This window comes from Astyanax mexicanus, chromosome 17 (assembly GCF_023375975.1).
Source record: "Astyanax mexicanus isolate ESR-SI-001 chromosome 17, AstMex3_surface, whole genome shotgun sequence".
Classification (NCBI taxonomy): domain Eukaryota; kingdom Metazoa; phylum Chordata; class Actinopteri; order Characiformes; family Acestrorhamphidae; genus Astyanax; species Astyanax mexicanus.
The window spans coordinates 4,122,709-4,149,869 of NC_064424.1; the positions used below are offsets into that span (position 1 = coordinate 4,122,709).

The 27,161-nt window shown below is 35.8% G+C and overlaps 1 protein-coding gene across 1 annotated transcript in view; it reads left to right on the plus strand.

Moving 5' to 3' along the window:
- si:dkey-247m21.3 (5-hydroxytryptamine receptor 4) overlaps positions 1 to 27,161 on the plus strand; it is a 93,411-nt gene that overhangs the window by 19,017 nt on the left and 47,233 nt on the right. Inside the window, exons 4-8 of the mRNA XM_049466381.1 lie at positions 5,193 to 5,283; positions 8,213 to 8,356; positions 11,421 to 11,621; positions 15,535 to 15,688; positions 18,870 to 19,432. Coding sequence (XP_049322338.1) covers positions 5,255 to 5,283; positions 8,213 to 8,356; positions 11,421 to 11,621; positions 15,535 to 15,688; positions 18,870 to 19,432 — 1,091 coding nt within the window. The 5' untranslated portion in view covers positions 5,193 to 5,254. The remainder of the gene's footprint in view (positions 1 to 5,192; positions 5,284 to 8,212; positions 8,357 to 11,420; positions 11,622 to 15,534; positions 15,689 to 18,869; positions 19,433 to 27,161) is intronic.

Here is a 27,161-nt window from a genome sequence, read left to right on the forward strand (position 1 = left end):
ATACATGTGAAGTCAGTCTCCGCCTCTTTTTTGAACTCTTTTTGAATACCGAGTAGCATCACAGCGCTAACGCTCGGAGGAAAGCGCAACGACTCGGTTCTGATACATCAGCTCACAGACGCAGCCTTGTGCTGATCCACATCACCCTAGGAGTGATGAGGGGAAAGAGCACCATCTACTGTACCCACCCAGAGAGAGCAAGACCAGTTGTGCTCTCTCAGGGCTCCAGCAGCTGATGGCAAGCTGAATGGCTGGGATTCAAACCAGTGATCTCCCGATCATAGTGGAATGTCTTAGCCCGCTGAACCAAGTTTAAAAGCAACGTCACTTGCATCAATGTTTCAATTTGTAGCTTTTGAGGAATGTTAGCTACTTTTAACATTTCTATAACATTGGTATTCGTCTAGCTGGGAACATTGTAATAATGATGTGATGCATTTGGATGTTTTCAAAGTGTTTCTGGAACATTTTTTCTCTATTGTGACAGGCTAACCTTCCTGAACCTTTTCAAAACGTTGCTAAACATTTTTAGAAAGTTAAAACTGTCAAGTTTTCTGGATGTTCTTAGATCGTTTTTATCGTTTTTAAAAGTGTAAAAGCAATGTCCTTGTATCAATATCTTCATTTTTAGTTTTTTAGGAATATTAGCTACCTTTAATGTTTTCATAATATTAGTATTAGTTTACCTGGGGACGTCCAGTTATGAGAGAAACTTTCTAAAAATGTTTTCAAAACGTTTCTGGAACATTATTTCTGTAATGTTACAGGTTAACCTTCCTGGAACCTTTTAAAAACATTGCTAAACATTCTTAGAAAGTTAATGTCAAGTTTAAAAGCAACATCACTTTAATCATTATTAGCTACTTTTAACATTTCTGTAATGTTAGTATTTGCTAGCTGGGAACATCCAGTTATGTCAGAAAGGTTCTAACAACATTGTGATGCAGTTAAATGTTTTCAAAACATTTCTGGAACATTATTTTTGTAATGTTACAGGCTAACTTTCCTGAAAGCAGGAAGTTTTTTGGATGTTCTTAGAACGTTTTTATTTATCGTTTTTAAAAGTTAATTAAAAATTTGTTTAGGAATATCAGCTACTTTTAACGTTTATGTAACGTTAAAAGTATGTAAGAAACGTTCTAATACATTTTTGATGCAAATAAACATTATTATGTCACATGTTTTGAGGACGTTCCTGGAAAATTGCTAAACATTCTTAGAACGTTCTCCATTAGCTGGGAGGACGCAGGCCACAGTTTTCACACTCAGCGGCGCTTCATTTAAACATCTTTCACGAGTGCGTTTAGAAAAGTGAAGAGTTTGAGGCGGTTGTGAAAATTTGCAATCTCCTGAGAGTGACCAGGCTCTTGGCAGTGAAGGCTTCGGTACAGCCGTGTAATCTCAGGGCTTATTTGAGAGAAGATGACAAGAAAATAGCCTCGATCAGGAAAAAGGAGGAGAAGAAGAAGAAGAAGAAGACGCAGAGCTGTTTGAGTAGCCACTTGAGTTTACCAGCTGGAAAAACACATTACACTTCTCTTCTGTTTACCCAGCAGGACCTCACTCCAGTCCTGAAGGACGCACCTCCAGAGTGCTTTCAGATCGGGGTGTGATCCGGCCGCTGTGGCCTGGACACAGTCACACATCATCACACAATAGTGTGATGATGAAGTGTCCCTGCTGTCTTGTCGTGTGCTTGAGCTTCGGGAACGATGTGGAATCTTCACTGCACATCCAGCTCGTGCTGTGTGATATGACGATAAATATCGTCCCTATCGTTTCTACAGTAATTTCATCAATTATTCATGCAAATATTTAAAGTAGGCTACGATGAAATGTATGGGCGTGGTCACTTTGCATAAACTCGGTTTATATAAGTGATAATAAAGTAATCTTCACAAAAAAAGCTTCATAATGTGGTTTTGCGACGTGGCGCTGCTTTACGTTATTTGACGGACACTTTAAAAAATGTTAATTGAGATTATTTTGAAAACTCAATTTAAATACCTGTATAATTTTGAACAAAAATTAGCTACTGCATCTACCTCATCTGTTTTCCTTTGATACATATATATGTGTATATATATATATATATATATATTGCTGCACTAAAAGGTAGTAATTCTCATTCGTGAAAGTTTGGTTTAATGTCACTTTGAAATAAAGTTGGAAAAAAGTAAGCAATGATTATTATTATTTTGTCATATTCTTCAAAGAATAACTGAAAACATACTCAAGTGTGGTATATCATGATATATATCGTTATCGTGATATAAAAAATTCGGTACCACTTTAAAAAAAGACTACCTTTATAAAGGGTTTATAAATGGTTTACAATTAGTTTATTAATGGTTAATAATTAGGTTGTAAATGCCTTAAAAAAAGCATTAATAATCAGTTATAACACATATAGATGGCTGTGGGTTCACTATTTAACAAGCAACAGGTCATTTTTGCCCTTTCTACATATGTGTTATAACTGATTATTAATGATTTTTAAGGCATTTACAACCTAATTAGTAACCCTTAATAAACTAATTGTAAACCATTTATAAACCCTTTATAAAGGTAGACTTATTTTAAAGTGGTACCAAAAATTCCATATCATGATATATGATTTTTCCCATATCGCCCAGCACTACATCCAGGCATGTGTTATAAATAGGGATCTGTGTGTTTAGAAATTTAATTAAATGCGATTTTGAGTCATTTTATGCCTTTAATCATATTTTAGAAGGTACGGTCTAAGACCTCCAGCCAATTCTGATTTTTGGCATATCTAGATATGAGAAACCAATCTAGATTCAGATTAAAGATAAAGATAAATCAAATTAAAATTAAATTCAATTTCTTTAAAATTTTTCCCAATTTTCTCCCAATTTATTTGGCCTATTGTCCCACCCATTCAGCTCCCACTCAGCTGTATGTTGATGTACTTTGTCGATACTATGCATTGTCGAGTAGCATCACAGCGCTAACGCTCGGAGGAAAGTGCAGCGACTCGGTTCTGACACATCAGCTCACAGACGCAGGCTTGTGCTGATCCACGTCACCCTAGGAGTGATGAGGGGAAAGAGCGTCATTTACTGTACTCACTCAGAGAGAGCAAGGACAATTGTGCTCTCTCAGGGCTCTGGCAGCTGATGGCAAGCTGCATGACTTGATCATTTCTGTGCATAACGAACAGAAGGAAAAAAGCGAATACTTTTACACTTTTATTTAAAAAGTAAAAAGCTTAAATTGATACCCTAGTATCTATACTTCTACCTATAGAGTAATAAATATAAATACTTTCACACCTTTGATCCAGAGTCACCGAAGTGCTGTCCAGAAACAGCATCAAAACTCAAGGATGCACACCTCAATACCACAGCAGCCCATACAAGAGGATAATATCGGATTTTGCTGCATTTTGAACACAGGCTAATATTTTGGAATAATTAAAGATAATTAAATTAAAGGAAGGAGAATGATCATATAAACTGAAATAAACGTAGGATAAAAGATGTGAAACGTAAGATATGGGTTTCTTAAGTATAATGAGCTGTAAAGTTTGTGGGTCTGGTTCTTGAATGCTTGTCGTCTCTGTTTTGTTTGAGAATGTAAGAGAATTTAAAGGGTCAGGGACATGTAAATATGGGTCACAGTCGTGTTTTTGTTCTCTTCTAAATGTGGATTTCTGTAAGAGACTCTTCAGTCATCGCCTCTTCATGTCTGTCTAGAGACGAGCAGTATTATATGCATCTGTTTAATTTACATAAATGCTCATATGGAGTTATTGATGGGTATTCAACTATATCTACATGTATATAGACACAGCAGGTCCCTTAATCCTGTAGCCAGTGTTATTTGTTATTGATAATTTATTGGCTGATTCCTATAAATATGTTTTATACCTTTTAATAATCTATTTGTGTTATTCTCTCTATCTACCTACCCATTTATACACCCACATACCTACCTACTCACCCACTTCTATTACCTATCTAAAAACCCACCCATTTATACACCCACCTATTTATACAAACACCAGTCTATACACACACCCATCTATACACCCAGCCATCGATACACACACCCATTTATCAATATATACCCATCTATACACACACACATTTATCAATATACACCCATCTATAAACACACCCACCCATCTATACACTTACCCATTTATCAATATACACCCACCCATCTATACACACACCCATCTATACACTTACCCACCCATCTATACACACACCCATCTATACACACACCCATTTATCAATATACACCCATGTATACACACACTCATCTACACGTACACCCATGTATACACACTCATTTATCAATATACGTACGCTCATCTATACACCCACCCATCTATACACACACCCATTAATACACACCTATTTATCTATATAAACTCATCTATAAACACACCTGTCTTTACACAATCCCATCGGGACACCATCTATATACTCACCCATCTATACACACACTCATCTATAAACACACCTATCTATACAAACACCCATCTATATAAACACCCATCTATATAAACACCCATCTAGACACACACCCATCTATACACACACTGACCTATACACACACCCATTTATCAATATACACCCATCTATAAACCCACCTATCTATACAAACACTGATCTATACACACCCATTTATCAATGTACACTATCTATCTATCCACCCACCCATTAATAAGTGTACACCCATCTATACACACACCCATTTTATCTATATACACTATCTATCTATCCACCCATCTTCCAATCTGTATACCCAGCCATCTATACACCTACCTAATAATCAGTATTCACGCATCTATACACCCACCCATTAATCAGTATACACACATCTATACACACACTGATCTATTCACCCACCCATCTCTACACACACATTTATCAATATACACCCATCAATACACTCGTCCATCTATACACACACACATTTATCAGTATACACCCATCTATTCTCTATCTGTCTGTCCGTCCATCCAAATGACTTTCTTCGTCTCTCTGTTAGTGTTATATAAGGAACCCGAGAGAGGTCGTATCTTTTCTGAAGGCCTGATGACAGACTCATCATTTATTTGGCAGATAAGATTTGGTCACACAGGAGTCGATGCTGCAGAAATATGATCGAGTTTGAGACGTGAGAAACTGAGCTGCTTATTTCTCTCCTGGCAGAGACGCTGCTGTGTCTAGTGTGGAGGAATCCCATCTGACCGTCTCCATGCAGATGACCAGTGATGGCCACAACATCAGACCCAACAGAAGAGTAAGGATATTACACTGACATGCCAAAAGTTATGGGATAATTCCATTTTAGTACAGTTAAGCACAATGAGTTATGAGATTAGATTTGATTTAAAGGAGAATTTGGTGTGAAATGGATATAAATTGTAGTGAAACATGATAACTAGCACATACAGCACTTTTACACGATGCTCTCAACAGGCTTACAATGCAAGTAATAGGGGCAAAGAGTTACCCATGCAAAAAATGGCTATTTTTACATCATTCCCTAGTGAAAAAAAAGTAGATTAAAGTATACTAAGTATTATTATGCTACAGTGCACTAAAGTGTTCTTGTAGCCACATTATTATTAATCAGTATATTTAAAGAGTGATAAAATAGAACAACTTTTTTGTACTTATTATACTTTAATTATAGTATAAAAATAGTACAAAAGTCTTATTTAAATTGTGCTAAGTGTATTTAACTGTACTAAAATGGAACTATTTTAAATATACTTAAGTAACATTTAAACATTTAAACTACTTCATGTATGTAACCCATATTTTAAATATGCTTACAGTAAAACTATAATACATTTAATTAATATTACAACTGTATCACTATTTATTATACACCAGGTATATTAGCAATGTACTCAGAATTGATGTTAAATATATGTGATCTATATTTACATTAGAGTACAAATATATATGCTTCTTGTTCCTGTCTTTTGTAAGTAGCACACTTCTAGTATACTTCCTTGGGTATAAAAATATATATATTTAATGTACTGTAATTTTTAGCGTGTTACAAGTTTACTTAATTTTTTTAATTAGTAGCAGTAATTTAATTAACTGTCTAAAAAGTTACATGACACATTGAATTTTAAGTGAACTTCTTTAACAGTTTGCTGAAATGTATAAAAGTATATTTGTAAATAAGTATTTTAGAAGTATATTGAATTACATTAAACTGAAAGTGTACTTTTTTAAAAACACTATATTGTACTTTTTTTTAAAAAAGTATGATTAAAGTTTACATTCAAACTTTTGATGAAAGCATAATATTAATGTTCTATTAATATGTTTTATATAAATACATAAATCTGTTAGTATATTTACAGCATACTTACACATTTTTATCTATATTTTTTAAGTACAATTAAGTATATATTTTATCACCAGAGTTAAAAAAGCTCAAAGTAGCTCCACACTTCATTGGTAGAATTCTGAGAGACTTGACATTTAAAACGAGGCACTGAAAACTTTAAAAATGAGTTTATCAAAAACAGTTTATACACACAGTATATTGGGTATTTGGGTAAGTGTGTATTATGTATTAACCCTTAGGACCCTACAGATGGAATTTCCATCCAAAATCGCACCTTGTGTTCTCAGCTTAATTACTCAGGTATTCCTTTACACATAATGTAACATGGAGGAGGCAGGATGTAAGCGTCAGGTTTATTCTCCATATTTACAAAATAAACTAACAAAACACTAAGGAAGAACTATAAAGAAAAAGGTTACTGAAACAAACACTATAAACCAGAAGATAAACTAAAAGACTGAAACAAACAGGCCAAAATAACAAAGAAACTATCTACATAAAGCAAACCTGGAAAACTGAAGACAAAAAACACAACAGGTCTGAGGCTAAACAAAACATTAAAACACGATCTGGAAAGATTAACAGGACACGGTCAAACAAAAAGCGCGACAGAGAACAATGGATCACATGAGGTATTTATACACAGGCACACACTAGGGAGACCTGTGGAAGTAATGAGGGGGCGGAGTTACAAATGAGACACAAGGTGACAACACTAATGGCTTGGGCAGGGCTAGGGCGGAGACAGAACAATAACAAAACAATGCCATGTGCTCAAAAATGCACATGGCTGGAAACACAAGACAGGAAAACAGGGCAGGAGCACAGAAAACCAAAAGAGGGAAAAACACAGGACAGACACAGGCTAATATGTGACACATAAACATAATCCATATATGGTTAGAAAGGGCGGAGCTTACTCTTATATATTACTCTTAAATAGTGATCACATCCCAGTGCGGTAAAGCTAAATCTACAAAAAACCACTGAGAAAACACCTAAAAAAGTGAAAAAATCTCCTTCCTCAACCGATATTATTATTTACCTTTAGTGCTTCAAACATATTTATATGATGTTTCAAACCAAATAATATCAGTAAATATCAGACTCAAAAGTGTCCCACAGAAAAAGTGTGAAACTACCTGCTTTACTCAAACTAAAGCTAGGTATGGTGTGCGCACTACTTTATATAGTTTTTATTATTTTACTTGCACATTTTTACTAAGTAGTTATTTTGCACTAAACATTTGTATTTATTTAGACTAAAAAGTTTACATTTTTGTATATTTTTGTATATAGTTTTCTTTGTGTGTCCTGATTAAAATACTGAAAGGTATAGGCTGCTCTGAGCGTCAGGTTTTTAGTATCTACATGTATCCTAGAGGTGTGATTATTGATTATCAAGAAAAATAAAAAATAAATCCACCTGATGCTGTTTTTCCATGTATTTTGTCAAAGTATTAATTAATAGACCATGTAATGAACTCAAATCATCAATATTCTTATGCTTTTTTGAAAAGATATTTTAGGTGTGAATATATTTAAAGTCTATACATTCAAAAATAAGTTAAAAAAAACAGGCGCTTGGTAAAATTTTGAGCAAAACATGATCAGTTCCAGGAAAATATAACAATTCTGCTTCCTTTTACATTTTAAATGATGATATTTTTGAGCAGCCGTATGTCTTCTGGAGTAAAAGAGATCAGGGCATGCGTCTGTCTGATATAATTACTGTGTTATAAGACCTGAAAGAGGAAAAAACACACCAAAACAACCTAGGGTTTAAAGGGTTAATTGAGACAATGAGACATTAATAAAACTCTTCCTGTGTAACTACTGCTCTTGTATTTGTTTCCAGTTCGGTTGATGAATTGGTGGCCGAGCACATCTTTAACCCCCTGGAGAGGATCGTTCTTACTTTTTTCTTGGCCACCATTATTATTATGACTGTTCTTGGTAACCTGCTGGTGATGGTGGCTCTATGTAAAGACAGACAACTAAGGTAAGACCCTTCCTGTATCAGATATCACCTAAAATAACACTAAAAAAGGGATCCAGACTATGACGGAACACATAAAGAATCATGTAGAAACTTAAAAATAACTCTGATTAACTCTTGCACTTCCTTTTCTGGAATGGTCCTGATGAGGGCCAGTTCCATCATCATAACATTTGTGCTAGAGCTATTCACTGTATACCTGTAACTCTACCTCTTCACAACTTTACAACTGATGCTCTCAAACACTTTATTAAGAGACAATAAATTAAAGTAATTAACTCTTGATGAGTTCAGCACAGCTGTTAACTGAAAGCCTGAAATCTTAGATGACTGTACCTCATAAAGCTGCCTTAGAAAATCCAGCAGAGATGTGCAAAACTGTCTAATCTTTTTAACTATTCACAGGTCCTGTACTACTCTCCCTCTGTTTTACAAAAACAGTGAATTTAACATCTATAATTGGACTGTATAGACTCTTAACAGTGTTTATAAATGCTATAAATACTATAAATTATACAATTCCTGAATGTTAAAAATATATATTGTCCCTGAAACAGGCCCTTTAATGCATCTATAATGCAAGAATGCATTTTTAAGCTCTTAGATTTCTTGTTTTCTAATTCATATTCAAGCTCAAATTTGTATTATTATTATTATGATTTTATTAGACATCATGTATTAAAAGCCCTTTTATAAATCTACTGTTTTAATGTTGTGTTTTTACAGTTTAGTGTTTTTGTGCATCATCCCAGGCTGACCTGAAATAGGCTTATAAATAAAACTCTATTTTTATTATCGTATCATTGTAATTAAGTCATGCTGAAGGGTGGAATTTCCCAGCACAAATTTACTAAAGCATAAATCACAGCTGTTTCAGGGGATCAGGGGATTTGGTGGAGCAGAGGTTGTTAAGCCAGTGGATTGAATAATGGTGTAACTGAGAAGTAATATGTCAGCTGGCTCAGCTGGGAATTTTTGTCTCATGAGTTCATCCTAATAATCATAAAATATCTGAAGTCTGGTTGCACAATTCAATTAAACATACGGTGCACAGGAGATAGAAGCTTCATGTTCAGATATAGGGCAGCTACATTATTGGCAGCAGTTCAGAATGTGAATGATGTGTCATGTTTACGGATATGGAGGACTTGATCTGACAAAATGAAAAAAAAATATATATATATATATTTCTCTCTGATGAAATACTGAGGATGAAATATATAAATAAATATATAAATGAATAAGTATAAATATATAAATATATTATATATAATATATAAAAAATATATAAATAAATAAATAAATAGGCATTATTAAAATAGTAAATAATAATGAATTAACTCAATAATGGAATATATAATGCATTAATAAAAAGTGTAAAATAAATAGTGTTAAAAAAAGTGTTAAAAATACAGTAGTTGTTTTATTTGTTAATTTAAGATTTATGTCCCGTATATATTCATTTATTTATTTATTTATTAGCAATTTTTTGTACTTTTTTTTAGGCATTATAATAACACAATATAGGTTTTTTTTTCAATAATTTTATTATTTGTATTGTTTTTTATTCACTTTATAAAAATAATATTGCAATAAAATAAATCTTGAAATTCTTCAGTTTCAAACATTCAGTAGCAACAAAAAAAACTGTTTTTGCAAAAAATTATAATAACAAAATAACACAGAAAATAATGTAATAATAATGATTTCATTTAACATTTTTAGATGTTCTGGTAATGGCCCCGCAATATCAATTGTGTTAATGTTTAATTTATATTATTTATTAATTAGCTGGAATTGTTATGTGAGAACGTTATAATAACATTGTGATGCAAACTATAATTATGTAACTTGTTTTTAGAACGTTCCTGAAAAATTATATCTGTAACCTTCTTGGAACCTTTTCAAAATGTATCCTAACGTTCTTATACACTGTAAAAATTACAAAGTTAAAAAAATTACTGCATTAGATTTTTTGAGTTTTGAGGCCAACTCAAACTTTTAGGTTTTAAAGAAAAACACAGCCAGTTATGCCAACTAGAAATCTTTAGTTCAGAAAATTCATTTTTTTATATAAATAAAAACTTCTAATCTTAGGTATCACCAATTTAAAATTTAAATTCATGTTTTAAGTTTTTAATTAAAGTTTTATGAAATGTATATTTTAAAAGTATGTTGTGTCTACAGCATGTTTTACATTAGTCATTAATTTATGTAGATGACCAAACACTATATATATATATATATATATATATAATTTAATTGAATCAATTAATAACCCTTATTTTCAGTGCAGCTGAGCCTTCGCAAAATTAAAGGGACTGAAAAATAAGTTTAAATTATAAATACAAGCAAAGCAATATACGATTTAATTAAGTATATTAAATAATATAACTGAATAAATAATAAAAATAAGTTTGAAAAAGGATAAAAAATAAAAGGAAAAAAATAAATGAAATAAAAAGGTAAAAGTAAAGACCAATAGTAAAACCAGTAGTAAAATAAATAAAAGGATGAAATGTTAGTTTCATAGTCATAAATCTATGACTATTCAGTAAGTGTTTTATTGTCAATCATAAGCGAATGTTAAATTTGACCAGCTGAAATTGGCCAGTGTACAGTCACACTCAGCAACACAGAACATCGTAACTTGCTCTTATAGCCTTCAACACTGAGGCCAGGTTCACTGTTATATAACACATGTATAAATCCCAACAGAAGGCAGCAGCAGCCTGTGGGGAATGACCACACACTGATGGTGAGTGAGAGGTGGGAGGACACGCCCAATATGCAAATAGTGTTACCAACATCAGGTGAAAACCCCTGCATAATCGCTCAGTAGACCCTGAAATTAAATACCTAGAAACTAAATAATGTAAGTTAAGGTAGTTTGTTAGTTTGCCACAGTTTACTGACTTAAAAACATATTAAGGAGAAAGTTTTAAGGTTTGTTTTTTACAGTGTAGCTTTCTCTGTTAGCAGGAATGGTACTCTAGTCATGTATAAATATAATGTTGCTAATGCTGACTTTAATGTTCCTCTTATGTTCTTTGTTACTGAACTGCAGGAAGAAGAAGACCAACTACTTCATAGTGTCTCTGGCCTTCGCTGATCTCCTGGTGGCTCTGTTAGTGATGCCGTTTGCAGCCATAGAGCTCACCACCGGCCACTGGAGTTACGGAGAGACATTCTGCCTGGTCCGAACTTCACTGGACGTTCTGCTGACCACCGCATCCATACTGCACCTGTGCTGTATCGCCCTGGACAGGTACAAGTAGGACTGAGCAATAATTTGATATCGATAATTATAACAATACAAAATGCACTACAAGCTTGGACAAACCTTCTTATTCAATATTTTTCTTTCTTTATATCTTTATTTATTTGTTTTTTTTTAATTCAACCTAAAAAATTGTAGGCAGCAAGCAATTTTACTAGATTTATTCTATTGAAATAGACTCAAACTCAAAACATATGTACTTTTATATGTACTGTATTTTCCACAATAGAAGGCGCACAGGATTATAATGCGTGTTATGCGACACTAGTAAGGAACAGGGGTGTCGTCATGTTTTCCTTCTAATTCAGCAGGTCTCACCGCTGGGTTGCTTGTAAAGCTAAGCTAAGTAAACAAAACTGTAATGCTTAAAACAAGCGCTGGATGTTAATTCACACAGATTTCTCTCCTGAAAACTGTTTATTCGGGTAAGTAAAGAACTTCCGTTTATTTACAATAAGCTTAGATTCCCAGATTTCCACTAAGGCTGGGTGCAGCAACATTAGCATTAATGGTTAGCAGCTAATGCTAATAATGCTCCAGCAGTGCCAGCTGGGTAGTAGCAGGATACAGGCTGATAATAATCACCTCTGAACAGCAAAAGAGCTAGCATTTAACGCTGTTAACGGCTAATGCTAATGCTGCTCCAGCAGTGCTAGCTAAGGTTAGTAGCAGTATACAGGCCAAAAATAATAACCTCTGTACGGCAAAAGAGCAAGCATTTAGCACAGTTGACAGCTCATCTATAGATTATCAAAATAGGGCTCTTTACCTTTACTCCTGAAAAGAGTTAAAAGATTAAATTTAACTAATATTTCTTCGTACTTTATAAAAAATACATAATTCATATTGGCTCTTGGCATGAATTATTTACACAATGGGTGTTTCCCTCCAACCGAAACGCACCATCAGTGTGTAGTCATTCCCACTTGGTTCCTTTAGACTCATCAGAAAGTTGATATCAGCTGTTCTAATAGTTTATTTATTAATAGTTTTATTTTATTTTAGCATTCGTTTTTTATAATGGTTCCAGAAATTAGTTGCGTAAAAGTTCATAAATATTACATAATTAGCTTGTTAGCCAAACCAGATCGTGCCGTTATTACCTGTGGCCTCATTATAGAGGCGGCGGAGAGCCCACTTTAGAGAGTTATTGAATTTAATGGGAGTGAGTAACACAATGGACCAAGGTTGCTGTATTTCAGTTTATTAATCAGTCATGGTTTATTTATGAAATATTCATACATATTCACTTTATGTTTTGTGCTGGACATTAGCATTTTTATTAAACCGGTTTCGGCATTGGGTTTATGTTGTATTGAGCACTGCTAGTACACTCGAGGAGGGGGCAGGGGGGGGCAACTGCCTCCTAAGTGCCTTCTAAAGTGGCAAAAAAGAGACATTGTGCCTTAATTGCTGCCCTTTTTGGGGAACAAAAAAGATTTCTGCACTTGCAGTAGTAAAGAGTGCTGTTATGAAGTGCCTTTGATGCCAACAGTAATAGATAGTGTCCCAAAAGGTGCTCTTTCCAGTAAAGTAAAGATGATATTATCACGATACTGAGATTCTGCGATACTCGATATATCGTAAGACAATTCTCTATGATACTTCACGGCATCTGTGCTACTGAAGAGGATAAAACAATCCTTAAAAAGCAAATATTAGGAATTATGGATTTATTGGTGTAAAGTTCACAGAATTTAAAACCAATATTCTTTACCGCATATTCTTTACTCCACCATGATTAAAAAAGCAGCGACTTTAGTCCTAATTTATGATAAGTGTGTGTAATAACTGTGTAGTTACACATTAACAACCATGTAATAGGAACTATTAGTGAAGTTTGCATTGTTACAGATTAATTACACACAAAAAAAGTCAAATTTGATGCTGATTTGATGCCCACAATAAGCTATATCGCATCGCATAATTGACATTTTGTCCCACCCTGAATCAGAATGTACAATTATTAATTCTTTTTCTGTCATGTTTTTTCTATCTACTGAGTCATACAGCTCTGAAAAAAATTAAAAAACCCATTCAAAATACTCAGTTGATTTGATTTAATTATTTATAGGGATATGTTTGAGTAAAATTACATTTCTCCCAAATTTCAAAATAATTTAGAGCATTTATTTGCAGAAAATGTGAAATGGTCAAATTAACAAAAAAGATGCAGAGCTTTCAGACCTCAAATAATGCAAAGAAAACTAATTTATATTCATTTAGAAACAACAACAATACTAATGTTTTATCTAAGGAAGAGTTCAGAATTAATAATTGTTAGAATAACCCAGCTTTTTAATCACAGCTTTTATGTGTCTCGGCATGCTCTCCACCAGTCTTTCACACTGCTTTTGGGTGACCTGATGCATGAAAGCAAATATTAATTTCTGAACTCTTAAAACATCAGAATTGTTGTCTCTAAATGAATATGAACTTGGTTTCTTTGAATTATTTAAGATTTTAAAAGCTCTAGACTTTTTTGTAATTTTAGCCATTTCTCATTTTCTACAAAAAAAAAATACTCTACATCAGGCGTCGGCAATTAAGTTTGGCTGCGAGCCTGACATTTTCCAAGCCATATAAATCTGTTTTTGGAAAATGAAGTGTAATGGGATGGAGCGCTACAGATTAGTAAAAGCTCTTCAGCCCAGAGGGTCGTTGAACCCAATTGCAGAACAGTTGATCTCAAAGCAGGTAAACCCAAGAAGAAAGAAAAAATACATCAATAATTAAATAAACACACTGCTCCAATACACTACCGCTACACGCCATGGCTAGTGAATTGGGACACAGCCATGAAAAAACACCCTTATAAGGAGATAGGGAGACCAAGAACTGGTGGAAAAACGAGAACTTGCGGAAACTAAAGTCACGGCAAGCGCGACAGAGAGAGAGACAGGGGAGTAATGTAAACAAAAGCTCACCAGAGAAGCATTTTATTCATTTATTTTTATTATTAATTTTTTTTTCATTATCGTTCATCATAGTTCAAACAAGCTCAGGGGCCAGATGTTTCATGCTTTTTGCCTATTGCTTATTGTCGACTCCTGCTCTAAATGACAATATTTTTATTTGCAATTTGGGAGAAATGTTGTCTGTAGTTTATAGAATAAATCAACAATATTCATTTTACTCAAACATAAACCTATAAATAGCAAAATCAGAGAAACTGATTCAGAAACTGTACATTTAGAAACATTTTCTCCAATTCTCTGCCATGTCCTGTATTTTTCAGCATGTACGATCGATACGATACTGAGCTGCTGAATAGAGGCTGGCGTATTCCGTATGTCCGACGGTCGTGTACTGTATATCTTCATTGGGGCGCGGGTTTTGTCAGGCTAATGATGTCTAATTTGCAGTGTTTCGCATGCACGATCTATTAGGATGATGCCACCTCCCATGGCTTTAGAGAGAGAGCAGCTGTGTCTCTTGTGCTGCACCTGGTCCATATGGCAACAACACTCATGCTTTTCTCTTTTTTTCTCTCTCTTTCTCTCTAACTAACACACACACACACTAACACACACTCACACAGATGCATGCACATTGTCGAGTTCTCGCCTCCTCCCCCTTCATAATTTTATTCATCCCACGATGTCATTCATTCTTCCCTGCACCCCGCAGAGCCATGACTCATGTTTTTTGCCTCCTGCAGGTCAAAAAAAAAGAAAGAAAAATCTGATTTCTGAAGTCACATCCTGCCCAAATCTGCTCAGATTTTATCTGGGTAAAATCAGCACGAAGTAAAGACGAAAAGACGTATCGGCGTGCGGTCGAGCCGTTTTTAGGGACGCGCTGGTTATGTAACGCGCCCCAGTTGCCCAACAGCGTCCATGAATCACACTCTCGAGATATATTCACTTCGGTTATCATTCACAGTTCTCCTCTTTGGCAGGTACTATGCAATCTGCTGCCAGCCGCTGGTCTACAGGAACAAGATGACACCCATCAGAGTGTCTCTGATGCTCGGGGGGTGTTGGGTTATCCCCTCATTCATCTCCTTCCTTCCCATCATGCAGAACTGGAACGCCATCGGCATAGAGGACATCGTAAGTACAGGACAGAACACTGACGCACAATAAATACGTGGTCAAAAGTAGTGTGACCCCTTATCATCAGTTATCCAAAAGCAGTGTGTAAGACTGGTGGAGGAGAACATGATGCCAACATGCATGAAAACTGTGATTAAAAACCAGAGTTATTCCACCAAATATTGACTTCTGAACTCTTAAAACTTTATTCTCATTTTCTGTAAATAAATGCTCTAAATGAAAATATTTTTATTTGGAATTTGGGAGAAATGTTGTCTGTAGTTTATAGAATAAAACAACAACGTTCATTTTACTCAAACATAAAACTATAAATAGCAAAATCAGAGAAACTGATTCAGAAACTGAAGTGCTTTCAATTTTTTTTCTAAAGCTGTATATGATCATATGAAGTAGAAAAAAAACTATATTTTAAGTTATATTGCAAAGTATAATTTAAGTTAGAAACGTATTAGTCTACATATATAACTGTCTCTACTGTCAAGAAAAGCATTTACTACTACTAGATTCTGGAGCATTGCTGTAAATATCTGATTGAATTCAGTTACACAGTGAGGCTTTAGTGATGTTGCTAATGCTCTTGATGCTGAAAGCAATTAAATAGATGCTGGATGATCACCAGCCCACCTCATCCACAACTAATCCATGGATGGAGGATGGTTGGATGGATGGAGCACCACCATTGTTCCCAAGAACACAGTTCCACAGTTCTCAGTTCTCAGTCATTATGAAGTCTTAATTTTCAGTTCAGGAAATGGTAACTTGCTCTTATGACCTACAACACTGGGGCCAGTGATGGTGAGTTTCGGTTGGAGGAATACCCCCATTGTGCAAATAATTGATGCCTGAAGCCAATATGAAAGTACTATCAAATATTAGGTCAACTTTTTACCTTTACACCTGAAAAGAGTTAAAAGTCTAAGGGCCCTATTTAGCAATCTATAGGTAAGCCGTCTATCAACCGTGCATCATGCAGCTTGATTTAGGGTGTGTCAGTGCGTCTTTGCTATCGTAACATCGGGAAAAGTATGCCTTGCGTGTCTTAAAACGTGCAAAAGGCATGCACTAATTGTCTTAATTAATCATAGGTGTGTTTAAATTTGGGCATAACATGAAATAAACCAATCAGAATGTCACTTGCTCATCAATCACTTTAAGAGCCAGACGTGCTCTGACTTTGATTGTTGGATTGCTATTTTAATGGCGCAGCTACATGGATGTGTCCAAAACTTCTCAGCGGAGGAAACTGACCTCATTTAACAATAGCTAAATTAATATGACAATTACCTATATTTTGCGTTTAGGTAGAATAATTGTATTTTATTTTGTATTCTGGCATGGACATTGTGCACGCAATTCACTGCCAAGATAGCAATGAACGTCTGACTGTTTTTGGCTGTCTAGGTTGTATTCAGTTAGTGGAGCAATACACCAGAAATGTATCTGAAAACACACATGAGTGAAAATTGACTGTTGGCGGGGTGTAAGATAGCAATGAGCATCAAAATGCGTGAATACAGAATACAGGCTCCTCTGGAGCTAAGCTGCTAAGCTGTGCTAGTTCCTACCATGGGCTAATATTTACTTAAGCGAAGGAGCTCTGTAAGTAATAAAATTGACCATGTTATAAAACAATTCCCTGCTGTGGAAAAGGCGATTAAAAATCACTCTTGTAGTGATTTTTTTAGTTTAAAATGTAATTTTTCTAAATGTTTGTAAAAGCTATATTAGATTGGCTAAGCTACATTAAATTGGCTAGTTATTGTGTTTTAACGTCTTTAGCATTTACCTGTTTAGAGTCTAAAGATCACAGGGTTTTATATGATTCCTGTAGTTTAGACTGAGTGCAATAAGATCTGGCTGTTACTGTAAATGGATATATATATATAGCAGCACTTGAATGAAAGAGTTTACTGTTCAGGTTTATTTACACAATCTAACAGATACCTGTGATTTCCTGTTGTTACACTAAACAATACAGAGCAATTTAACCATTTAACACTTTAACCCACCCTAAAGAGCAGCAGGGATAGCTATGCTTTGATACCTCACACAGAAATGCAATATATGACACATAATGTACAGTATGTCCCTACATCAAGAGCGAGAGTTCCATATATATGTTAAATAAAAAGTGATATACTATCATCACATACATACATTCTCTGGATATATGTAGATATAAGTTTATAACTATATACTAGTGCACTAGTGCATGAATATCATTAAAAAGTTACTTCTGTATTGATGTATTAAACACAGAGTGATCTATTTTAAGCATTTTTTTCTTTTATTGTTGATGATTGTGGCTAACAGCCAATGAAAAACACAAAAATCAGTGTCTCAGAAAATTATAATATTATATAAGACCAATCGGTACTTTTGGTAGCGTGGGCAATGTGCCAAGTCCTGCTGGAAAAGGAAATCCACATCTCCATAAAAGTTGTCAGTAGCAGAGGGAAGCTGTAAGATATGAAGTGCTGTAAGATTTTGTGGGAAAACAAAACTGCACTGACTTTAGACTTGATAATAAAACACAGTGGATCAACACCAGCAGATGACATGTCTCTCCAAACCATCACTGATTGGTGGAAACTTCCCACTAGACCTCGAGCAGTTTGGACTGTGTGTCTCTCCACTCTTCCTCCAGACTCTGATCCCTTGATTTACAAATGAAATGTAAAATTTACTGATGATCAGTGATGGTTTGGAGAGACATGTCTGTCATCTGCTGGTGTTGGTCCCGGAAAATCTTACAGCACTTCATGCTTCCCTCTGCTGCTGATAACTTTTATGGAGATGCGTATTTCATTTTCCAGCAGGACTTGGTGCACTGCCCACACTGCCAAAAGTACCAAATGGTCTTATATAATATTCTAATTTTCTAAGACACTTTTTTTTTATTTTTGGGTTTTCATTGGCTGTAAGCCATAATCAATAAATCTTTGAATGATTGAAACGATTAAAATGCTTGAAATAAATCTTGTTACAGAAGCTTATCGAAACAATGCCACAGTGAATGCATGCCACAGTCAAAGCTAAAGGAGGGCTAATGAAATATTAGAGTGTGTGACCTTTTTATAAACTATTTGTTTAACAAGTGGTACCTTTTATTTTCTAGATTTGCTTGATTTGTTTTAGTTTTTTGATGATATTTTGTAATATTTGTGTGATTTTTCAGATCGAGGAGAGGAAATTCAGCCACGGCTCCAACAAGACGTCCTGCGTGTTCCTGGTGAACCGTCCCTACGCCCTTATTTGCTCAGCGGTGGCCTTCTACGTTCCCCTGGGTCTGATGATTCTCGCCTACCAGCGCATCTACGTGACCGCCATGGAGCACGCCCGCCAGATCGGAACGCTGCAGCGGGCCGGATCCGCCCCGGCGTCCTACTACAGCCACGTCCACCAGAGCTCCAGCCGCATGAAGATCGAGACCAAGGCCGCCAAGACGCTGGCCGTCATCATGGGCTGCTTCTGCCTGTGCTGGGCTCCGTTCTTCATCACCAACATCGTGGACCCCTTCATCCAGTACAGCGTGCCCTGGCAGATGTGGACGACGTGGCTGTGGCTGGGCTACGTTAACTCGGGCCTGAATCCGTTCCTCTATGCCTTTCTGAACAGGGCTTTCCGCAGAGCCTTCCTCATGATCCTGTGTTGTGGGGATGAGCGCTATGCCCGGCAGGAGAGCTTTAGCCCCAGCAGACCTTACTCAGCGTCTGTCAACGGCACCTCCATCGCGCTCAGGTACAGTAAGCCCCCCCCTGAACACACTGTTCTTCCTGAAATGAGTTCTGAGAGAGAGGAGATGAAAGATTATCTGACATATGAAAGACATATCTAGGGTTAGGAGGGTCATCTTCACACACTGGCGGTCTCGGGGGAAGGAGGCAGGAGGGGGCCTACCTTGGCTGTGGTTGAAAAAACGTTGCTTAAATTCCCTATAGAGTGGCAAAAACGAGACAACGTGCCATCTATGGGGCACTTCCTTGAAATAAATTAAGATGAAGTGCCTTATAAAACAAGATTATTTAATATTGTGACTTAATGATATAGTAGGGCTTGGACAAAATATTGATATTGCGATATATTGTATGGTTTTCATTTGCAATATATTATCGATATGTGACATCAAATATAAATATTTTTATTGAAACACAGGCCCTCTAAACTCCCAAATCCCCACCCCTCATTTTGACTTACTAAAGTTTCTGCTTCAATCTTTCTTGTGGTGCCTTTATATGGTGGATTTTTCAAGTCAATAGAAAAGGCTGTTATATAAAGTGCCCTATTTTGCATCCCTTCCAGGGGTGGGACAATATATCGATATATTGTTTCGATCATATTGTTTTGTATTTATAAGCAGCATCAAATATAGATAGATGCATTACAACACAGGCACTCTAAGACTTGTAATGTGATATATTGATAATATATGTGTGTAACAGAATCACAGTATCGTGGTATCCTCATTATTGTGGGCAATGTATCATGATAATATATCGTATCGTAAGATACCTGTGATTCACTGTTACTTTCTACTGATTTTTCAGTAGAAAATGGTGTGTCCTAAAGTGTTCTATATTGTATCCCTTCTACGGGTTGGACGGTATATCGTTATTGCAGTATATCGTATCGTTCGATATATTGTTTCGATCATATTGTTTGTATCGGTACATAGCATCAAATTTACATAGATTTATCGAAACACAGGCACTCTAAGACTCGCCCCACCCCCCCAATCTGACTTACTAAAATTGCTGCCTCCTTTCTCCACATGGTGGCGCTACAATCAAATGAAGAGGGTTAATAAACCTGCGGTGAAGAATATTGGTTGGTAAATTCTGTGAAACTGACACCAATAAGTCCATAAATCCTGATATTTGATTATTTAGGAGTATTTTGTCTTCTTTAGTAACAGAGATGCTGTGAAGTATCATAGAGAATTGTCTTGTGACATATGAGTATATATGAGTATATGTGAGTATCGCAGAAACGCAGTATTGTGATATCACCATTATTGTGGACAATGTATTGTGATATATTAATATTGTATATCGTAAGATGCCTGTGATTCCGACCCCTATTAATGAGTGCCCTTATATGGTTAACTCTTCAGTAGAAAAGGGTGTATTATAAAGTGCCCTATATTACATCCCTTCTAGGGGTGGGACAGTATACCGATATTGCGATATATTGTATGGTTTTATTCAAACCACAACATAAAAAATACTGGTTGTTAAATTATGTGAAACTGACAGTGATAAATCCATAATTCCTGGTATTTGCTTATTTAGTAGTATTTTATCTCCCTCAGTAACATAATAATATTGTATCATGAAATGCCCTGTGATTCCTACCCCTATTAATGAATTCCCTTACAGTAAGAATATTGTGGATTTTTTGGCAAGAAAGAGAGCTATAGTAAACAGTCTTTGAGAGAATGCCCTTTCCCATAGAATAAATAGGATTCAGTGCTTTATATAGATTTATCCTACAGATGTAAATAATTAAATAGCTAGTTAGGTGTTCCTTTAATGGAGACGTGCCCTGGCAGTGGTTATAATGTGATGTATTGCTGTAAATGATGTTCCTACATGTATGGGAATGTTGGGATTCCTAATAGAAGCTCATACAGTAGAATAAATGTGATGTGGTGCCCTGTAGGTGCCCTCACAATCGGATAACATGGCATGACACGCCCTGTACAGACCATTTCTGATTAAAAAACGTCTTGGATGCCCTTGCAGTGCCCGTCTTGGGTATTTCTTTGGCTTTCCCAAGGCTGGTGCATTGTGGAACATATGTTAATAGTTTTGCTGGTGTGTGTAAAGTCAACATTTTAAAGGCATATAGATCCATTGGTAGTCAAGATTGCCTAAAGATGTAGTCTTAATCTTAAAGGAAAGTAAAGGATGCATCATAGGTCGTGTTTTAGATGCATTTTTGTATTTTTTTGGGGCTCCCGCTGTCGTCACATACCCCTGCGTTCGTTATGTATGACAGATACTAGCTCATTGTGGACAGTTTGCACTTCAAAGCCAAAAGTCAAAGTCAAAGTGTTTTTTATTGTTTATTATTATATACAGAGTACACAGTGAAACGAAACAACGTTCCTCCAGGGACCATGGTGCACATAAACACAGTGTAGACAGAACAATAGTGCAACAGTACAAAAGTGCAGACAGACAATACAACACAATACAGACAAAGAATAATAAATAACAAGACAGTGTGCAAATTATGCAGTGTAGTAACACAAAAGCACCATTTAATGGACCCGGAGCGGCCGCTGCGTGTTAACGCGCCGCCATCTTGGGTGGGTACCAAGCCACTTTTATTCATGTTCATTTCAACTTAGCCTATGGCAGTGCAGAATAAATGAATTTCCCTCTATTGCCCTGCTTTATGATAAGAGCCTCAAGATGCCTGAGATGTTTGTGCAGACCGACCGCCTGGCATGTAGAGAAATACTCCAAAAACTTCAAAAACTTCTAAATCATGGGGCAGAACAGGGCCAAAGCTAACATAAAAAAGTTTTAAAAAAATGCACAAACATAGGTACCAAAAGTCAAACGTTTGGACAGACCCTAAATTAAGTATTTCTTTATTTTTTTTTAATATGTCTGCATTGTAGATTAATACTAAAGCCATCAAATCTATGAAGAAAAACAAGGAATAAACAAACCAGAATGTGTTTTATATTTTAGATTCTTCAAAGTAGCACCTCTTGTTTAGCTGATCAGTTTTTCTCATCTCTGTTGGATTTTCTCAGTCAGCTTTATGAGGTAGAGTCACCTGGAATTCAGGCTTTCAGTTAACAGCTGTGCTGAACTCATCAAGAGTTAATTACTTGAATTTCTTGCCTCTTAATAATGTGTTTGAGAGCATCAGTTAAAGTAAAGTAGTGAAGAGGTAGAGTTACAGGTATACAGTGAATAGTGAATATTTGAATAATGTTCTAATCCAGATTATGAGAAGCAACAACTACTCAACTAAATAAAGAAAAAAAATACTTAAAGTTAAGGCCAGTTAATTTGAAAAGAACAATTTCAAGAGCTTTAAAAGTATCCTCAAGTGCAGTCAGTGCAACGACCATCAAAAACATTATAATGAAGAAACTGGCACTCATCAGTTCTCAACTCTGTTCCACAGGAATTCATCAGACAATCGTTTGCGATTATGAGTTATTGAGCATAGTATCGGGCAGATACCCCATACCAGTATTGGTATTCATGCATCTCTAGTTTTAACATACCTTATATACAGTAATTCACACAAAGTTGCTATTTAACTACCAGTTTAACTAAAGTACCTATTTACTACTTTAATTAAAATTGTGTACTGTTACGTTTCACCTCACAATTTTTTTTCTCTCTAAAAAAGAGAAAAATAGAGAGATAGATTTCCATTAATTTGACATGGCTCAAGTCTCTGTAGGTCACAGAACAGATCTCATAATTGTCCTGGATGAATCTGGGAATATTATCTGGGAATATTTTTTAAGGCGGGCACGGCTGCCTCAGAGGGACGGTGTCCTGAAACTAGTTTCCACAGTTTCCACATACCCAGCTCTGCCTTTTTCTACTCAGTGGTGTCATGAAACATTACTACAAGGCTTTGGAGAAGGAGAACTGGGCTAGATGACATCATGGCGGCTGGATTGTGATGGGTGGGACCGCGGAGCGTTCCTCAGCGCAGGACTTTATGTGCTGTGTAAAACGGCGCAGACGCTTTAAAAGCACGGCTGCTTATTTTCTCGCCTTTTTTATTTGCGAGTTTATTTTAGTTGTGTGTGGATTTTCCCTTCTAAACAAATGAATCTCTTGATTGATGTTGTGACCTTTAATTCTGCCGCGATTAGTCCCTCTGCTGCTGCAGCTGCGCCTCCCTCGCGGTTTCAGGCCTCCTCCTGACGGGTGGGTTTATGCGCCGCTGCAGTGGGTGGGTCTTTATGGATTGTTTTTGTATAATTATGGTCTGTGGGCATTCCCCACATTTTATTGCAATTAGGCAGTTCTTCAGATTCCGTTTGTCCTCTTTGTTTTTCCTTTTTTTTATGTTTATTGCGAAGGCTTTAAATCACGGCTGGCGAGTTTTTGCTGCATGTTGGTATTTATTGGGTACAGCGCAACTCTTAGAAGAGCGTAATTCAGGAAGTACAAAACAAATAATATAAAAAAACACCCTGTTGGCTGAGAGTGTAAGTGTGTTTAAAAGTATATAGAAACACAAAGCAGATGTGCTTATTTTTGGTAATTAAATATATAATCATTAAAACATTGAAACAAAAATACAAGAATAATAGTTAAATTGTTAGTACATCTGGAATGACGCTATTAATGTTTTTAACAGGAGAACAGCACTAATTTTACTCTGTTATTAATTTATAAATGAATATTGAAGTCACCCAGACTATGAAGGAACACAAAAGGAATCATGTAGTAACTTAAAAGTCTTAAAGAAACCAAAATACTCTGTAAAGAAGCATTTAGATTAACGTAAGCCCTATCTAGATGGGATTAGTTTCTCAGGTGGACGTCTCTGAAAAATATTTTACACTTCTGTTTAGTGATATTTTAGTGATAAAACTCTTGTATCCAGACTGCAGTTGAAAAAACAGGAGGACCCCTGAGTTTTGGGCTTTCCTGGTCACATGACATCTCATTCAGTAGCTCCTCCATTTCCACTCACTGTTGTGTTTATTACATAGATCTCCGTGGTAACGTGCGCCCATAGTGTAATTACGATGCGTGGCAGTAGATAAATAGCTATTTTATTAAAGGCGAGGAGATCAAACTCAGAGATGTGCGTCCGGACAGGACTAAAATTACCGGAGGACCACGAAAAAAGTTCAGCAATAAACAGTAGATAATTAACCCTGTAATTTTCTCAGAGGATGTCTGAGAAAAACATGTAAATGGTCATTCCAGATGTTAAATAAAATAACAGAGGACCCCTATAAAAGATAAAATTACCACAGAACCCCCTTAGAAACTAATTCTATCTGGATAGGGACATTTTTCAGTTTGACCGGAACTGAATTTTGTTTATTTAGTTGAGCAGATCTTGCTTCTCATAGTCTGGATTCGAACATTACTCAAATATTCACTATTCACTGTATACCTGTAACTCTACCTCTTCACTACTTTACTTTAACTGATGCTCTCAAACACTTTATTAAGAGACACGAAATTCAAGTAATTAACTCTTGATGAGTTCAGCACAGCTGTTAACTGAAAGCCTGAATTCCAGGTGACTCTACCTCATAAAGCTGACTGAGAAAATGTAAAATATAAAACATATTCTTGTTTATTTTTGTTTAGTTTAACTTTTTTGTGTGCTAATTAATTCCATATTTCCAATTTTAGTATTAATCTACGATGCAGAAGATTAATTGAATTTAAGGTGTGTCCAAACTTTTTTGACTGGTACTGTATGTTTAATGGTGATTTAATCATTTGATCTAATGTTGAAGTATATCTGTTCTTTGAAGCTCGCTGGGGAGAGTAGAGCGCTCACCAGAGAGCCAGTCTTCTCTTGAAATACATCACCTGGCATAATTATCATAATTAGCATTGATAAAATCTCTTGTCATTTGAATGAGAAATAGGCCAGCTTATAGTTAAAGGTGAATAATTATAATGGCGAGGACAGCAGACAGCATGTTCTTTTGTGTGGGTTTATATCAGATAATGCAGATTTGTTAATATAGTGATTAAAAAATGTCAGTATTCTCTTTTTGTTAAATTTTTTTTTCGGTGGCTAAACTACGAACACTTCAGATATGCATTTTAATGACTACACAACAACATACTTTGTGCAACAACCCAATGATTTTTTATATCCATTCAGATTTTTGGCAATGAACATAAGCATTGTTAGCATCTGTAGCTTCTTTATAGTAGTTTATGCTTCGTTCCATTTAAACTTGGATGTCATGTAGGAAATTTCAACTAGATCATTCCCATCCAAGTCTGATTACCTTTTAAGAGCATTTTTTTACACCTGTAGTTGGTTTCTATGGTCCGAATCAGTTGATAAGTTTGGTTACTTAGAGCATTTCCCTCTCGGTTTGGTTTGTTTTCACACAGGCACAAACCTAAACGTAGCAACAAAAAAACACATGAGCATGTTGTCTCCTCTGATTGGTCAGAGTCGTCACGTGTGGGAGCTAGAAAGTAAATACAAAAAGAAGGTTCTGTGTTCCAGATCAGCACATATACCCTGCCTGGCCGAAAAAAAAGATCACACACTCTAATATTTGGTTGGATGGCCTTTAGCTTTGATTGCAGCACAAATTCACTCTGGCATTGTTTTAATAAGCTACAGGATTTATTTTAATCCAGTGTTGCATATATTTTTCACCAAGATCTTGCAGCAGCATTGATGATGGTAGAGTCTGAACACTGCACAAAGCAGCTCTTCTCCATCCAGCACATCCCAAAGATTCTCAATGAGGTTAAGATCTGGACTCTGTGGTGAACTCTCTCTCAATCCATGTGTGAAAATGATGATCTCGTGCTCCCTGAACCCTGAACTCTTTCACAATTCCAGACCCATGAATCCTGGAATTATTCATCTTGGAATATGTCCGTGTTCATCAGGGAAGAATAAATCCATTGATGGAATAACCTGGTCTATATTCAGTATATTCAGTTAGAGTCAGCTGATCTCATTCTTTCAGCACTTACTGTTGCTGAACCCAAACCTGCAGACCAACTGCAGCATCAACCAACCCCACATCATTTACTTACTTAAATCCAGGTGGAGACTTTGTTATTTTGGTCAGACAGTGTATGTGTGCATTGTGAAGCTGCTTTAACACTGAATGCAGAAAATATTTCTGCTGCGCTTTCAAACACAATGTGTTTAATGGGATGTATTATATCCACCCAGGTGCGTTGGTAATTATCTGGGTAATAAACCAGGTTAAACTGCACCTGAACAGCAGTTTAGCTTAAACCTGGGAAGTATATTTGATAGTTTGGTCGGCTCGAGATCAAATCACTTTCTCACCACAAACAAACTGCTTTAGAGTTGGTTTGGGACCAAACCAAGACCACCTCCTCTCGCAGGTCAATAGATAATGCTAACAATGATAACCTGGGACATAAAGAGAGAGGGAAAAGTTTGGATTAGATTTGGCATTAAACATTGCTAAATAGTTGTCAAACCAGTGGAAAAGAGTGGGAAACTTGATAAAAGTCTTAAGCTAACTTAGTGCTGGGCGATTTTCACGATTAATTAGTTCATTTGAATTACAGTTTTAATGTGATTTTTAAAATGCAGTAATCATGATATTACATTTAATCTTTTTAATGTAAAATATCTAAAACCGCTCCTCATTTCTGAGGTGTTTATCCATTTTACCTTGGTTACCAGCGCCTCCAACAGACTAACCCGCGCATATTTTCTAAACATTGAGCTCAGTCCGAGGACTATATATAATAGTTTTTTTTACAGGTAAAACTAC